The sequence below is a fragment of the Hylobates moloch genome, unplaced genomic scaffold (genome assembly GCF_009828535.3).
Source record: "Hylobates moloch isolate HMO894 unplaced genomic scaffold, HMol_V3 SCAFFOLD_12, whole genome shotgun sequence".
In the NCBI taxonomy this organism is placed as follows: Eukaryota; Metazoa; Chordata; class Mammalia; order Primates; family Hylobatidae; genus Hylobates; species Hylobates moloch.
Genome location: NW_026652287.1, coordinates 40,785,083 through 40,798,793, shown reverse-complemented (window position 1 = coordinate 40,798,793; position 13,711 = coordinate 40,785,083). Strand labels below are relative to the sequence as shown.

General features: G+C 49.5%; 1 protein-coding gene across 2 annotated transcripts; it reads left to right on the top strand.

Moving 5' to 3' along the window:
* The first annotated feature begins 336 nt into the window (after positions 1-336).
* On the top strand, positions 337-5,801 carry LOC116478369 (CD209 antigen-like protein 2). 2 transcript variants are annotated; one of them, XM_058425113.1, is made up of 7 exons: positions 337-403; positions 522-608; positions 1,093-1,176; positions 1,523-1,609; positions 2,036-2,187; positions 2,901-3,013; positions 5,532-5,801. In XM_058425113.1, exons 1-7 carry the CDS (start codon positions 358-360, stop codon positions 5,581-5,583), a joined length of 621 nt encoding a protein of 206 aa, XP_058281096.1. In that variant the 5' UTR covers positions 337-357; the 3' UTR covers positions 5,584-5,801. The 2 variants fall into 2 exon arrangements, with proteins under 2 accessions (XP_058281096.1, XP_058281097.1); XM_058425114.1 differs by having other exon boundaries at positions 5,155-5,801.
* Positions 5,802-13,711: the final 7,910 nt, after the last annotated feature.

The window sequence follows — 13,711 nt, the reverse complement described above, 5'->3', positions numbered from 1 at the left end:
CTAGGGGTACTGCCTGCCCATCCCTGCCCTAGGTGGAGGAGTATAACAAAGTCACTTTTCATTAGAACTTAACTGGATTTCATTAAAAGCATCGCACAGCTCAGCTATGGAAGGAGTGGACAAATCCTTCTCCCTGTCAACCTCAGACCATCCCCCACCAGCTCCTTGAAATTCCTGCAAGGTCAGGGCCATCTCATGCTCTGACCCCTCCCACTAGCCTTTCGGGTGTTATGTCCCTACCCAGTTTCCTGTTTTTCTTCCTCAGTAAGAAGAGATTTAGGGAGTGAGAATCACGGGGTGGGAAATAAGCATCGTGGTCCCCAGAAGTTCTGGACATTGAGGGACAGTGGGGGAAACATGAGTGACTACAAGGAACCAAGGGCGCAGCCGCTGGGCCTCCGGGGTGAGGCTGAGCTGGAGCTCTGGGATCCTGGGGTGCTCTGGGATCCTGGGGTGGGGAAGGGGATGGCCAGCCCTGGCCTCAGCCTGCCCAGGCTCTGAGTTCGTGTTTATCCATTTAGAAGAGGAAGAGCTGATAACTAGCGGTATGAATTTTTTTCCGAGAAACTTTGGATTCCGACAGACTCAAGGCTACAAGAGCCTAGCAGGTAGAGAAGGGTTAGCTGGAAGGGAGGAGGGAACAGAGCCTCCCAGACTCTTGGGTCCTGGGGAGCAGGTGGCTGGAGCCTGGACTCCTGGGTCCTACGGAGGCAGGGGCTGGGGCCTGGACTACTGAGACTTGAGGAGGTGGAGGCTGGGACCTGGGTTTCGGGGTCCTGAGGAGATAGGGGTTATGGGCCTGGGTTCCTGGGTCTTGGAGAGGTGGGGCCTGGGGGCTTGGACTCCTGGGTCCTAGGGAGGTGGAGGCTGGGGTCTGGACTGCTGAATCCTGGGGAGGTGGGAGCAGGGTCCTGGACTCCTGCATCCTAAGGAGGTGGGGGCTGGGTCCTGGGTTCCTGGGTCCTGGGTAGGTGGAGGCTGGGACCTTGACTCCTGCCACGTGGGGAGATGGGGCTGGGGCCGGGCTTTCCCTGGGCCAGGCTGAGGCGTGGGCACTGGCATGCTGAAACCAAGCAATGTTTTCTCCTGCAGGGTGTCTGGGCCACGCGCCCCCGGTGCTGCTGCTCCTCTTCTTCACACTCTTCACTGGGCTCCTGGTGGCCATCCTTGTCCAAGGTCAGCAGCGGGCTCTGAGAGTCCTGGCCTCCTAGGCCTGGTTCTTCTGCTGTAGACACAGCTGGGGGTGGCCAGGTCCAAGAGGAACGAGGGGCTAATAGCTGGCCTTCTGTCCCTTTGGGTTTCCAGAGGCCTTTCCCTATGACCACTCCCATCTCCAGGGCAGGGGAGGGGAGGACAGGCTCTCCTGTCCATTCCCTGCTGCTTTCTCTGGGTATCAGTTTTCCTTATCCACAAAAGGGTTTAAACAAGATTTTGGTGCTCAGAAATGACGTCCTTAGGGGCACAGTGTAGGGCGTGGCACAGAGCAGGTGTTTAATAATTTCAATTTCTTTCCTTGTCCCAGGTTCCAAGAACCCCACCTCCCAGAGGCAGGAGCAGTCCAAGCAGGAGGAGATCTTCCAGGAGCTGTCCCAGCTGAAGGCTGCAGTGGGTGAGTGGCCAGACACTAGGGGTCCTTGGGCCTGGGAGGGTTTCCACGGGGTGTGACTCTGCTTGAGTCACTAACCCTCTCTGAGCCTCAGTTTCCTCCTCTGTGAAATGAGAACACAGGGTAACTGCGATCATTGCACTTGGTAGTCAGTGGGCCGGGTACACAGTAGGCACTCAATCAAGCTAGTCTCTTGCCTTCTGTTCTGCGCTTTAAAGCCCTGACTTCTCCTAGTCTGGAGGAGATGGGGCCAGGACTCCCGGGGTCTCATGGGGATGGGAGAGGGTCTCGGGAAGTGGGAAGGGGAATGGTCCACCCAGCGTGGACAGTCAAGGAAGGGACCTGATTCTCAAGACCTTGAAGGCTGGGCAGATACAGGAATATGGACGACCTAATCTAAGCCCAGCCCTGACCAGCCTCCCCCAACAGAACGCCTGTGCCGCCCCTGTCCCTGGGAATGGACATTCTTCCAGGGAAACTGTTACTTCATGTCTAACTCCCAGCGGGACTGGCACGACTCCATCACCGCCTGCCAGGAAGTGGGGGCCCAGCTCGTCGTAATCAAAAGTGCTGAGGAGCAGGTACACCTGGTGGGGGTCCCCGTCCTGGCCTGGGGCATGGCTTCTGGCCAACCGGGGAGGAGGTGCTCAGAGAGGATTTTGCAAAAGAGAGGCTTTGCTCCACTTAAAAAGATGGGAGGAGAAGGATATGAATGAGGGAGTCCCAAGTACCCTTAGAGCAGATACAAACCAAATCTGAACACGTGTGAAAGCTCTGGGGAAAATGTCAAATATAAGTAACCCCCAGTGGCATGCTGCAAGAGGTTAACAACCAGCTCTCTGGGGGAAGAAGTCCTGCTGTGTCATGTTTGCCAATTTCCCTGGTGTAAATATTCCCATGGTGGCTGATTTCAAGCTGTTGATGTGATGTCACTCAGTGCAGAGCTGAAAGGAGATGTGCACAACCAGCAATTAGGGAATGAATCTGGCTCCAATACTTTAAGCCCAGTTATGAATAAATGTGTGTGGACATGCACAGTACATGTGAAATGGATAAACATGCAGTATTAGCAAGAGTGTGAGGAGAGGCCAGCTGTGCATGGATGTGTGCATGTCAGGACACATGTGCCACGGGATACACATGTGAGAGAGACTCAGACACGAGGGTCTCAGGACCTAGTACACCAGAAGGCTGTAGGTTAGCCTACAAGCAGAACTTCCTGCCAAGAGATGGGGAGACAGAGCCTGGAAAATGGGAAGCAGAGCTCCCTCCTGACTCCTCCTCTACCCTCCAGAACTTCCTACAGCTGCAGTCTTCCAGAAGTAACCGCTTCGCCTGGATGGGACTTTCAGACCTAAATCAGGAAGGCACGTGGCAATGGGTGGACGGCTCCCCTCTGTCGCCCAGGTAGATCTCAGAAGGGGCACCCTATCCACTGGGGCTGGAATTGTGAAACTCTGACTTGAACTTTCCCTGGGGGTCCTCCCCAACTCCCTGACACCCTAGACCCAAGAATCTGGGGGTTTTACTGAGCTGAGGAAGGTGGTCTTCATATCCCCCTGCAGACAGCATGGTAGGTGCCTAGAATTCCACCAGCAGAGCTGCAGGAGGAGCCTGCCACCGGAGAGGTGTGTTAAAATATAGTATATTAATAGGAAGTCTGAGGTCCAGTAAGGCCACCAGCTCAGGAGACCCCTGCCATTGTGAGTAGCTTCTCATATACACAGACCCCTAGAGAGAGGACACATCACAACAGACGAAGCATCAGAGACAGAGAGGGGGGAACTGTCAGCCAGAGCCTTTATTATAGATTCTGTGGGAAGGAACAGACAGGGCCAGGCAAGGAGGCTTAGGATTGGCAGGTATGAATCATACATCGGCAGGCTCTGGGGGTAGGCTCTGTCCCTAGCTGTCTGACACTTGGCTTGGGCGGGTCACCTGAGGCCAGGAGTTCGAGACTAGCCTGGCCAACATGGTGAAAGCCCGTTTCTACTAAAAATACAAAAAGTAGCCGGGCGTGGTGGTGCACACCTGTAGTCCCAGCTACTTGGGAGGCTGAGGCAGGAGAATCACTTGAACCCAGGAGGCAGAGGTTGCAATGAGCCGAGATCAGGCCACTGCACTCCAGCTTGGGTGACAGAGTGAGACTCTGTCTCAAAAAAAAAAAAAAAAAAAAAAAGATAGTGGGTTTGAATGCAAGAGCCCAGTAAGGCAGGTGGTTAGGGGTGTGGACTCCCGATTGGTTGGTTTGTATTTGAAAATCACACCCTCAATAGGTGAAGTTCTTTCAAGGACGGGGTGCAGCAAGAGAGACAGGAACTCAAGGCAATGTCACTCAAACACTATGGGGTGTGCAGAGCAATACGTGTCCAGCATACACATGCAGGCCAGATATTAAAGCATCAAGAGGCCAGGCACAGTGGCTCACGCCTGTAATCCCAGCACTTTGGGAGGCCGAGGCAGGCGGATCACCTGAGGTCAGGAGTTCGAGACCAGCCTGGCCAACATGGCGAAACCCCGTCTCTACCCAAAGTACAAAAATTAGCCAGGCCTGGTGGTACACGCCTGTAATCCCAGCTACTCAGGAGGCTGAGGCAGGAGAATCGCTTGAACCCCGGAGGCGGAGGTTGCAGTGAGCCGAGATCATGTCACTGCACTCCAGCCTGGGTGACAGAGCGAGACTCTGTCTCAAAAGAAAAAGCATCAAGATTTCGGAAGGTAGAAACACAGCTCATGTAGCAGGTGGGGGCAGAGGCTCACAGTCCGTATGGGCTTTGCAGCTTCAAGCAGTATTGGAACAGAGGAGAGCCTAACAATATCGGGGAGGAAGACTGTGTGGAATTTAACGGCAATGGCTGGAACGACGACAAATGCAGTGCTGCCAAATTCTGGATCTGCAAAAAGTCTGCAGCCTCCTGCTCCAGAGACGAAGGGCGGCTTCTCCCTTCAGCCTCTGTATCCCCGACTGCCCATGCAGCGTAGCGGAACTTCAGCACTTTTAAGCCAGGGTTCCTTCTCTCCATCCTTGGACCTTCACAAAATCTCTGGGACCGTTCTCTATCAGATTCTTTATTTTTGTTTTGTTTTGTGAGATAGGGTCTCTGTCACCCAGGCTGGAATGCAGTGGCATGATCACAGCCCATTGCAGCCTCAGCCTTCTGGGCTCAAGCAGTTCTCCCACCTCAGCCTCCTGAGTAGCTGGGACCACAGGCGCGCGTCAAGCCCTGCTAATTTTTACACTTTTTGTAGAGACAAGGTCTTGCTATGTTGCCCAGGCTGGTCTTGAACTCCTGAGCTCAGGCGATCTGATGTCCTTGGCCTCCCAAAGTGTTGGGATTACAGGCGTGAGCCACTGTGCCTGGTCTCTGTCAAATTCTTCATCCCCACGGGCCTGGGTCCAGTCTGTCCTTCGGATGTCTCCAAGGTCCCCTGGTGTAGAGCCTGTGTTTCTGGTTCATCTTTGGAGCTTTATAAGTGAACTGGTGTGGAATGCCTTTGGAGGGTGGGCTTGGTGTGTTCCATTAACCTACTCTCTCTTTCTTTTGGAGATTAGAGTATTTGGATTGCCATGTGTAGCTGCTATGTCCCCTGAGGCTTTATCTCATCCGTGCAAACTACCATCTGCTCAATTTCTGTCTACCAGCCCCTGAACTCCTTTGACTGGGGACTTACTGGTTGCCAGAGCTCATCTTGCAGGCTGGAAGCACCGGGGAATTAATTCCCCCAGTCAACCAATGGCACCCAGAGAGGGCATGGAGGCTCGATGCAACCCCTTCCACCCCCACATCCTCTTTTCTTTCATGCATCTCTTCCATTTGGCTGTTTCTGAGTTGTATCCTTTACAATAAACTGGTAAACATTGTAGCCACAGAAGTAGCCCAGTCTGGTTCAACTTTGTGTAATAACATGGCCAGTTATTTTTCAGTTGCCATGGACCCCCAGGTTGCAAGTTACATACCTTGATCATGCCCAGATGAACCAAGCAAGCAGACACGGGCAGAACCAAAGTGTTCAATCCAACAAATGGGGACTGAATTAAGCGGACACCACATGGCATGATCTATGATCCAATCAGATTGCACTCTGACACCATCCCATGGTGTGATCCAATCAGATCAAGCCTCTCACATCACCTCATTACGTGATCCAATGAGGTTACGCCTCACTACCCTCTGTATGTAAAATCTGCAGCAGCTCCCAGCTCAGAGAGACAGATGTGAGCCAGACTCCTCTCTCCTTGCTTGGCTGCCTTGAAATAAACTTTTACCTCTACAAAATCTGTGCTTTGTTGTTTGGTTTTCCTTTGCATATGGGTAAACAGACCCAATTCAGTTCGGTAAGAACACAAGCAAAATGTTTTCCTGAGTTCTGTGAGTCATTCTAGCAAATTACGGGAACTGAAAGGAGTTGTGAGAACCCCCAATTTTTGTTGGGCAGGCGGAAGTGGGGGTGGCCTGGGCACCCCCTTTGCGCCTGGGATCTGAAATAGGGTTATTCCTGTGGGACCGGGCTTTTTAACTCGTGGAATGTGGTGTTAACTCCAGGTGGCTAGTGTTGGAATTAGATAATATTTTGGTGTAAAAAAGACTCTACAAATGCCACCTCCCTTCTACCAATGTTGACCCCAAGGACGTTCCTTTATAAACAGCTTGCAGGCTAAATTCCATCTCATTTAGAGTCAACCTTCAACAGACAGGGGAACCGTAAAGCTTGTCTGTACCATCTCCCTGGAGTGCAGAGGCTCCCAGAGGAGCTGAGTCCAGTCACCCACGTGGGTCAGAAGCTCACAGATGCCTCTGAATTGGCTTTCTTCCTTTCCCTACTTGACTGTCTTCACTTTCCCCCTCCTCTACTGATGCTTCTTGGAATCTCCTCCCAGATCAACTACTTGTATCCAAACCCTCGTCTCAAGCTCTGCATCTAAGGAAACCCAAGCCAACTTATAATATTTTGATAACTACTAGGCATGGCACTTTGTGTGTGTGTATGTGTGTGTGTGTGTGTGTGTGTGTGTGTGACGATCTCACTTTTTCACCCAGGCTGGAGTGCAGTAGTGTGATCACGGTGGCTCACTGCAGCCTCAATTTCCCGAGCTCCAGTGATCCTCCCACCTCAGCCTCCTATGTAGCTGGGACTAGAGGCATGCACCACCACAACTGGCAGATTTTTAAATTTTTTTGTAGAGACAAGGTCTCAGTATGTTGCCCAGGCTGGTCTCGAACTCCTAGGCTCAAGAGATCCTCCAGCCTCAGCCTCCCAAAAAGCTGAGATTATAGGGATGAGCCACCAAGCCCTGCCCTGTTATGGTTCTTCTTTATTCAAAATGTTCTCAGCCACTCTTGTGAAATATTTTAGATGATTTTTAAATTACTCTATCTTTAAATCTTTATTTTTGCTTTTTGAATGTCACTTGTGCACACGGAACTGAAACATTAAGCTCTACAGTGAAAACAAAAGCTGGCTCACTTCTCATTCTCTGACCTCAAGAGGTTATTCTCCCTAGTTGCAACCTCGTTATCATATTCCACATAATCCGCTTGTCAGGTTTGTTTTTAAATCTGTTTGGCAATCCTTCAACAGAATTTTGAAAAATCTATTTGTGAGCAGACAGAGCCTGAGGATTTTTAGGAACCTACTCCGTATGTCTGATACTGTAATGGTGAATATATGTCATTATACATTCGTCCAAAACCATAGAACATAGAACACCAAGAGTGAACCCTCATCTAAACTACGGACTCTAGGTAATAATGACAGGTCAATAACAGTTCATCAATTGTAATAAATGCACCACTTGGCTGGGCGCGCGGTGGCTCATGCCTGTAATCCCAGCACTTTGGGAGACCGAAGTGGGCGGATCACGAGGTCAGGAGATCGAGACCATCCTGGCCAACACGGTGAAACCCTGTCCCTACTAAAATGAATAAATAAATAAATAAATACAAAAAATTAGCTGGGCGTGGTGGCATGCACCTGTAGTCCCAGCTACTCAGGAAGCTGAGGCAGGAGAATCGCTTGAACCCGGGAGGTGGAGGTTGCAGTGAGCCGAGATCATGCCACTGCACTCCAGCCTGGATGACAGAGTGAGACTCTGTCTCTAAATAAATAAGTAAATAAATGCACCACTCTGGTGGGGGATGTTGACAGTGAGGGAGGTTGTGCCTATGTGGGGACAGGAGGAATATGGGGACTCTGTACTTTACCTCGATTTTGCCTGCTGTGAACCCAGAGCTACTCTGGAAACTAGTATTTATTTTTAAAATCTATCTGGTCTTCCTTGCAGAATGATTCCAATGAATAAGTGAACGAGGAACGAAGGAAATAGGATATTGCCATTAGAACATCCTATAAATAATTGCTTCCAGCAAGATCTAAAGTTGAATGCCTTAATTCAACAAGTGAGATGGGAAAGAGAAACAGGAGTTTGGCATAACTCAAAGCACCTCCCCCTTAAATATTATTAATTCCCATGGTGGTTTTAGTATATGTTCACACTTTTTTTTTTTTTTTTTTTTTGAAATGAAGTCTCTGTCGCCCAGGCTGGAGTGCAGTGGCGCGATCTCGGCTCACTGCAACCTCTGCCTCCCGAGCTGGGATTACAGGCACGTGCCACCACGCCTGGCTAATTATTATATTCTTAGTAGAGATGGGGTTTCACCATGTCAGCCAGGCTGGTCTCAAACTCCTGACCTCGTGATCCGCCTACCTTGGCCTCCCAAAGTGCTGGGATTACAGGCTTGAGCCACATATTTAAGTACTTCTTGGAGGTGGAGCCTAATTCTACTCCCCTAAAGTGGGGCTGGACTTAGTTGACTCACTTCGAAGGATTAGAGCAATACCAAGTAGCCTGTACAGACATTTTCTCCAATTAGCCTCAAAAGGCCAGGCTCGGTGGCTCTTGCCTGTAATCCCAGCACTTTGGGAGGCCGAGACGGCAGACAACTTGAGTCCAGGAGTTCGAGACCAACCTGGGCAACGTCGGCAGACAACTTGAGTCCAGGAGTTCGAGACCAACCTGGGCAACGTAGCAAAACCCCATCTCTACAAAAAATTAGCCGGGTGTGGTGGCTCATGCCTGTAGTCCCAGCTACGTGGGAGGCTGAGGTGGGATGAGTGCTTGAGCCTGGGTGACAGAGGTTGCCGCGAGCCAAGATTGCACCACTGTGCTTCAGCCTGGGGGACAGAGTGAGACCCTGTCTCAAAAAAAAAAGGAAGAAGAAGAAGAAAAAAATATCCTAACTTCCAAATTAAAATTAGAAAAATTTTGTTCATAGGTTGATTCTGGAGGCACGACATTACTACAACAGTTTTCTTCCCCTTGGGAGCAGTATCAACCCCACTGAGGATGCATGAAAGAGAGTATGGAAAGGCAAAATAGTGACTCCATAGTGGAGAAACCTGGTAGATACCACCTTAACCAAGGTTAGCATCGCCAGTGATCAGGCACATTCATGTGGCTATGATACTCTGCCCCCCATAGGATGTGATTAGAAGGGGGCTCTTCACCTTTGTTATATTCTTAACTGCAAACTAACAACCTCAGCAAACACTAGAATCATCAGCAAGCACTAGAAAAGGCCGGGCGCAGTGGCTTATGCCTGTAATCTCAGAACTTTGGAAGGCTGATGTGAACAGATCACCTGAGGTCAGGAGTTCGGGACCAGCCCAGTCAACGTGGTGAAATCCTGTCTCTATTAAAAATACAAAAAATCAGCCAGGCTTGGTGGTGAGCACCTGTAGTCCCAGCTACTTGGGAAGCTGAGGCAGGAGAATTGCTTGAACCCAGGGGGCGGAGGCTGCAGTGAACCGAGATCGCACGGCTGCACTCCAGCCTTAGCGGCAGAGTGAAACTCTGTCTCAAAAAAAAAAGCAAAAAAAACTAGAAAAACCCAAACCGTGCCCCCTTCAACACATTGCCTGATTGATACTCTTCTAATCTGTCAACATCATGAAAGACAAGCAGAGATCTGAAACCTGCTATCGTTTAGAAGAGTTGAAGGAGGCGTGACGGCTGATATTGTTGATGGCCGTTGTGAGACTTCGGTTCTTGCCTTCTTGGTTTAAAAGAATTTAAACAAGGAACACACAGCAAAAGAAGTGCAGCATAGGCTGGGCGCAATGGCTCACGCCTGTAATCCCAGCACTTTGGGAAGCCAAGGCAGGCGAATCACCTGAGGTCAGGTGTTCAAGACCAGCCTGACCAACAAGGAGAAACCCTGTCTCTACTAAAAATACAAAATTAGCCGGGCCTAGTGGCGCATGCCTATAATCCCAGCTACTTAGGAGGCTGAGGCAGGAGAACTGCTTGAACTTGGGAGGCGGAGGTTGCGGTGAGCAGACATTGCGCCGCTGCACTCCAGTCTGGGCGACAGAGCGAGACTCTGTCCCAAAAAAAAAAAGGTGGCTCCCTCCCTGCTTCGAGTTATCCCGCCTTTCCAGACTGAACCAATGTTCATCTTATACGTTGACTGATGTCTCATATCTCCCTAAAATGTATAAAACCAAACTGTGCTCTGACCACCTTGGGCACCTGTCTTCAGGACCTCCCGAGGCTGTGCCACGGGCATGCGTCCTCAACCTTGGCAAAACAAACTTCCTAAATTAACTGAGACCTGTCTCAGATTTCCCAGGTTCACAGTTCCAATATTAATTTCTTCATTTTGACAAATGTTCGACGGTAATGCAAGATGTTCACATTAAAGGAAGCTGGGCAAAGAATATAGAGAAGGCTCTGTGCTATCTTTGCAACTCATCTGTAAATCTTTGTTTATTTATTTATTTATTTATTTATTTTGAGACAGAGTCTCGCTGTCGCCCAGGCTGGAGTGCAGTGGCGTGATCTCGGCTCACTGCAGGCTCCGCCCCCCGGGGTTCGCGCCATTCTCCTGCCTCAGCCTCCCGCGTAGCTGGTACTACAGGCGCCTGCCACCACGCCCAGCTAATTTTTTGTATTTTTAGTAGAGACGGGGTTTCACCATGTTAGCCAGGATGGTCTCGATCTCCTGACCTCATGATCCGCCCGCCTCGGCCTCCCAACTCATCTGTAAATCTAAAACTATTGCAAAGTAAAAAATTTGGGCCGGGTGCGGTGGCTCACGTCTGCTATCCCAGCACTTTGGGAGGCCAAGGCTGGCGGATCATGAGGTCAGGAGATCGAGACCATTCTGGCTAACACGGTGAAACCCCGTCTCTACTAAAAATACAAAAATTAGCTGGGCATGGTGGTGGGTGCCTGTAATCCCAGTTACTCGGGAGGCTGAGGCACGAGAATCACTTGAACCTGGGAGGTGGAGGTTGCAGTGAGCTGAGATGGCGCCACTGCACTCCAGCCTGGGCAACAGAGCAAGACTCTATCTCAAAAAAATTTTTTTTATTTTGAAAAAGACTCAAAAGCCTATTTAGGATTCCACTCTTTAGGATTCTTCTTATATGAGGTATCCAGATAAATTCATAGCGAAAGAAAGCAGAATGATGATTACCAGGGGCTAGGAAGGGAATGGAATAGGGAATTAATGTTTAATGCAGTCAGAGATTTAGTTTGGGAAGGTGAAAAAAGGTGGAGAAATTTGGTGGTGATGGTTGCCCAATAATGTGAATGTACTGAAGTCACTGAATCATATACTTAAAAATGGTTACAATGTTGGGAGGCTGAGGCAGGCGGATCACTTGAGGTCAGGAGTTCGAGACCAGCCTGGCCAACATGGTGAAATCCTGTCTCTACTAAAAATACAAAAATTAGCCGGGCGTGGTGGTGCACACCTGTAATCCCAGCTACTTGGGAGGCTGAGGCAGGAGAATCGCTTGAACCCGGGATGTGGGGGTTGCAGTGGGCCTAGATTACACCACTGCACTCCAGCCTGGGTGACAGAGTGAGACTCCATCTCAAAAAAAAAAAAAAGAGGTTGCAATGATAGATTTCATGTTATGCATATTTTACCATAATAAGAAAACTCTATCAAAAAATCTATTTAGGCCGAGCATGGTGGCTCACGCCTGTAATCCCAACACTTTGAGAGGCTGAGGCAGGTGGATCACTTGAGGCCAGGTTTAAGACCAGCCTGGCCAACATGGTGAAACCTCATCTCTACTAAAAATACAAAAACTAGCCAGGTGTGGTGGCATGCGCCTATAATCCCAGCTACTCGGGAGGCTGAGGCAGGAGAATCAGTTGAACCCAGGAGGCAGAGGTTGCAGTGAGCCGAGATTACGCCACTGCACTCCAGCCTGGATAACAGGGCGAGACTCTGTGTCAAGGAAAAAAGAAAATTTTTTAGGATTTTTATAGGGTGGCATTTGTTTTAATTTAGGATCTTTTGGATGGAAGGCACCTCTTCAGTTATCAAGAGAGAAAGAAAATTGAAATAAAGATTTTATTACTTACAGGACCTGGAGGGTACATGGCATATCCGGTGGCCACATACAGCATGGTGGTCAGAGAGTGCTTGGGGGATGGGAGAGGGAAGAGAGAGAGATCCATGGGCCAACGCCCTCATTGAGGTCCATGACTTTATCCAAACAGATTTCTGGTGAGGAGATTTATTTGGTGGGTTTAATGCAAACAGGCATGTGTTCTAGGAGATCTCACTGTGGCTGAGATCTCACTGTGGCAGTCTGCAGAAACTGCAGGGTCAGGGGAGTCATCTGCAGGGCTAGTTCAGTAGGGCATGTCCAGCTGTCCCACAGGCAGGTGGTCACCATGGGGAGGTTGGATAAAGCAGATATCTGGATCAGTCCCATTGAGTAACCGGGAGGAGGTGAGCTAGAAGTGGTTTCCAGAGGGACTAAGCCCTGCTTCCAGTATGAGACATGGGAGACATATTCAAAATGGGCGTGGGTCCAACACGAATTATAGGAATTCACTACAGCATTACATTTATAACTTAATTTTGGAAGAATTAACCTCTTTAAAATACTGAGTGTTCTTTTGGGGAACTCATTTTGTGTCTTTTTTTTTTTGAGACAGAGTCTCATTCTGTTGCCCAGGCTGGAGTGCAATGGCGCAATCTCAGCTCACTGCAACCTCCGCCTCCCGGGTTCAAGCAATTCTCCTGCCTCAGCCTCCCTAGTAGCTGCGATTACAGGCGCCTGCTACCACGCCCAGCTAATTTTTGTATTTTTAGTAGAGATGGGGTTTCACCAGGTTGGCCAGGCTGGTCTCGAACTCCTGACCTCAAGCAATCCACCTGCCTTGGCTCCCAAAGTGCTGGGATTACAGGTGTGAGCCATAGCTCCCAGCCTTGTGTCTTTAGTTATTTAGATCTTAGCTACATGTAAGGGCTTAATCTATACTTTTCCTATAATTACATAGAAGACCAAGGGTTTTTTTCCTCCTGTTTTGCAATATCATGTGCAATGTAAAAGTGTCTTTTTTTTTTTTTTTTTTTTTTTTTTGTCGCCCAGGCTGGATTGCAGTGGCGTGATCTCCGCTCACTGCAAGCTCCGCCTCCCAGGTTCACTCCATTCTCCTGCCTCAGCCTCCCGAGCAGCTGGGACTACAGGCGCCCGCCACCACGCCTGGCTACTTTTTTTTTTTTTTTGTATTTTTAGTAGAGACGGGGTTTCACCGTGTTAGCCAGGATGGTCTTGATCTCCTGACCTCATGATCTGCCCGCCTCGGCCTCCCAAAGTGCTGGGATTACAGGCGTGAGCCACTGCGCCCGGCCAAGATCTTTAATTAGTCCAGAAGTCCCTAGAACTTCCTAGATACAAGATCGCGGCTTCCAAAAATTGTCAGCTTTGACTCATCCTTTCCAATATTTACAGGTCTTAATTCTTTATATTTCCTTATTGCATCGACAAAATAGCAAGAGGGGCATCTTTATCGTGTTCTTGATTTTACTAAATATGCTTCTCACATTTCACTATTGAGTAAGGCGTTTCGGCAGGCTCACAGAAATTACCCCTTATCCAGCCAGACTCAGTGAGCTAGGGCTGCCATGACAAAGTAGCACAAAGCGGGGACTTTGAACAACAGAAATTTATTCTCTCACAGTCCTGAAGGCCAGAAGTCTGAACTCAAGGTGTCAGCAGGGCCGTGTTCACTCTGAATCGCGTACGGGAGAATCCTTCCCTGCGTGTCTCTAGATTCTGGTGGTTGCAGACAAC

Excerpts from the sequence above, each read along its gene's own strand:
- LOC116478369 (XM_058425113.1), top strand. The coding sequence starts at position 358 with ATGAGTGACTACAAGGAACCAAGGGCGCAGCCGCTGGGCCTCCGGG. Across the intron at positions 609-1,092 it reads AGGCTACAAGAGCCTAGCAG|GGTGTCTGGGCCACGCGCCC; the intron begins GTAGAGAAGGGT and ends TTTCTCCTGCAG. Across the intron at positions 1,610-2,035 it reads CCAGCTGAAGGCTGCAGTGG|AACGCCTGTGCCGCCCCTGT; the intron begins GTGAGTGGCCAG and ends CTCCCCCAACAG.